This window comes from Frankliniella occidentalis, unplaced genomic scaffold, assembly GCF_000697945.3.
Source record: "Frankliniella occidentalis isolate FOCC.00 unplaced genomic scaffold, Focc_3.1 Scaffold75, whole genome shotgun sequence".
Classification (NCBI taxonomy): Eukaryota; Metazoa; Arthropoda; class Insecta; order Thysanoptera; family Thripidae; genus Frankliniella; species Frankliniella occidentalis.
The window spans coordinates 640,373-642,657 of NW_026267205.1; the positions used below are offsets into that span (position 1 = coordinate 640,373).

General features: G+C 64.2%; 1 protein-coding gene across 1 annotated transcript in view; it reads right to left on the reverse strand.

Moving 5' to 3' along the window:
- LOC113217549 (MAP7 domain-containing protein 1) overlaps positions 1 to 2,285 on the reverse strand; it is a 13,692-nt gene that overhangs the window by 9,151 nt on the left and 2,256 nt on the right. The window contains exons 3-7 of the mRNA XM_052268738.1: positions 1,478 to 2,197; positions 1,028 to 1,300; positions 703 to 893; positions 306 to 396; positions 22 to 186 (exon numbers count right to left, since the gene is read on the reverse strand). Of these exons, the coding sequence (XP_052124698.1) occupies positions 22 to 186; positions 306 to 396; positions 703 to 893; positions 1,028 to 1,300; positions 1,478 to 1,931 (1,174 nt within the window). The 5' untranslated portion in view covers positions 1,932 to 2,197. The remainder of the gene's footprint in view (positions 1 to 21; positions 187 to 305; positions 397 to 702; positions 894 to 1,027; positions 1,301 to 1,477; positions 2,198 to 2,285) is intronic.

The window sequence follows — 2,285 nt, forward strand, 5'->3', positions numbered from 1 at the left end:
CGCGTTGGGACGGGACCTCACCGCTGTGGCCCCGCAGGCTGATCATGTCCACGTAGGGGTCGGCCTGCGCCGGGGGCGGGGGCGGCGCCTGCTGGGGATGCGCGCCGGGGGCCGGCACTGGGGCGGGCGGCGGCGGTACAGAGTACGTTTCGCCGGCCGGCCGCGGGCTCAAGTAATTGGCACTCTCTGCAAACAGATGGGGAAGGGTCCGGTGATAGGGTCGGCGGAGGGCCCGGCCAGGGCAGAACCCGCAGCCAATATGCGGTATGTTTGTCCGACAACACACGCGTCGTAGTACAACTTACCTCCCGCGGGGTAGAAGCCGGCGGCCTCGGCCGGCGCGCCCTCGCTGATGGTCTTGAGGATGGTGTAGACGCTGCTCAGCTCCGACATTTGCTGCGACGAAGAGTATTTGTCGCGTAAGTGTACACAATTAAAAACAACAACATGAACCTGTCGCACTATAGCCGACGAGCGAGATTTTATTTTACGGAGTAGTGGATGCTGCACTTCCGGGGTTGTTAAATAGCAGTAGTGGAGCAGGAGCACGCCCAGCGGGCCGTAATGAACTTGTCTCCACAGGTATCGCTCCGCTGGAGTAACTTTATAACAAGCGCCACTCAGAGCTGCGTCCCGTGCTCACCACTCTGCAGGGTGGCCGACGGCGCTCCACCCTCCACCCCCGCCGCGCTCTCCACTCACCATGTAGCCCTGCAGGGTGCACGCCAGTCGCTGGTGGCCGGCGCGCTCGCTCATCTCGGCGGGCGTGAGGTCGTCGCTGTTCCGGATGTAGCACGCCTGCTCGCCGCCGGGGCCCTCCAGCAGCGCCATGGCGAGCCGCTCCAGGCCGAGGTGCGCGGCGAAGTGCAGCAGCGTCGGGTACGTCTCGCAACCTGTGGAATAAAATTTAAAAAAAAAAGTTTTTAAATTATATATTGCGTCGTCAGTGACTTAGTTTCTTCTAGACATTGTAAAGAATGACATGTAAGGGGGCGTAAGCCCCTTTGACCCTTTGAGCGGTACTGACTGTAGGACGGGCGGCCGCCCTGGCTCTGCAGCAGGTTGAAGTGTGGCGGCACGTTGCGCATGTAGCTGCAGAGGAGCGAGCTGTCGAGCGCCTCCAGGTCGCCCGGGCCGAAGCCCAGCGTCTGGCAGAGGAACTGCACGGGGTTGTCGTGGGCGCGCAGCGTCCGGTCGAGCTCCCGCAGCCGGCTCTCGCACTTGAGCTGGCGGCTGCCCAGCGACTGACCGTTCACCGTCACCACCACCGTCACCATGGCCGACACGTCCAGCATGCTATCTGCAAAGGACACGCAACGTTCAAACGAAGTTGTTGTAAATTTAATATTTGTAGACTTTGTTTAGAATGTTATGCTTGGGGTGGCTCTAGTTCGCCATGAACAAGTAGTCGTTATAACCCTTTTTGAAGTTGAAGATGTTCAAATTTGAAAGCAGAATCACCCTGACGCGTACGTACCTGGAACTGTAAACTGCAACGTGTAGGGGTTCCGGGTCCTGGTCGCCACGGCCACGGGGTCGCCGCCCTTGCGCACCAGGACCTGTGCGTCGTCGCCGGGCTGCAGAGGGTTGGCGAGCAGCGCCAGCACCTTGCTCGCGCCCACCTTCACCTTCTTGGGCGCGAGCGAGAAGAGCGCGCCGGCGCCGCCGTCCGCGACGCGGCGCTCCTTGGCCGTCCGGGACCGCCACGCGCGCACCAGGATGTCCATGGCCTCGGCCAGGAACTCGCCGACGAACGACGCGTCCTGGTCGCGGACCGCCATGCGGCGGCAGTCGCCGCCCAGGAGGGCGCGCGTCTCGGGCGCCAGCTCGCGCTCCTGCACGCCGAGCAGCATGAGGAGGCAGCGGGCCGAGTCCAGGCGCGCCAGGGTGCCCGCCACGGCCGCCGTGCACGCCGCCACGCGCGCCAGCATGGCCGGGCACACCACCAGCACCACCAGCTTGGCCTGCTCTAGGCGGCCGCGCCAGCGCTCCGCTGCGCCCGCCAGCTCGTCGACGCTCACGTCCGCCGTGTGGAAGCTGGGCCGGCCGCGCTTGCGGCAGATCTCGACGAAGCACGACTGGATGTAGGAGATCCAGAGCGCGCCCGCGGACCCGCCGCCGGCGCCGCTCCACACCAGCACGATGTCCTCCGGGCTGCCCTGGCGCGCCGCCGCCGCCGCGGCTGCTGCTGCTGCTGCTGTGGGAGATGCGAGACGTAAGACCACTGGCAGGATCTCCAGGAAGTACACAGATGATGTGCTGCTTACTGTTTGGCCCACAAGGTG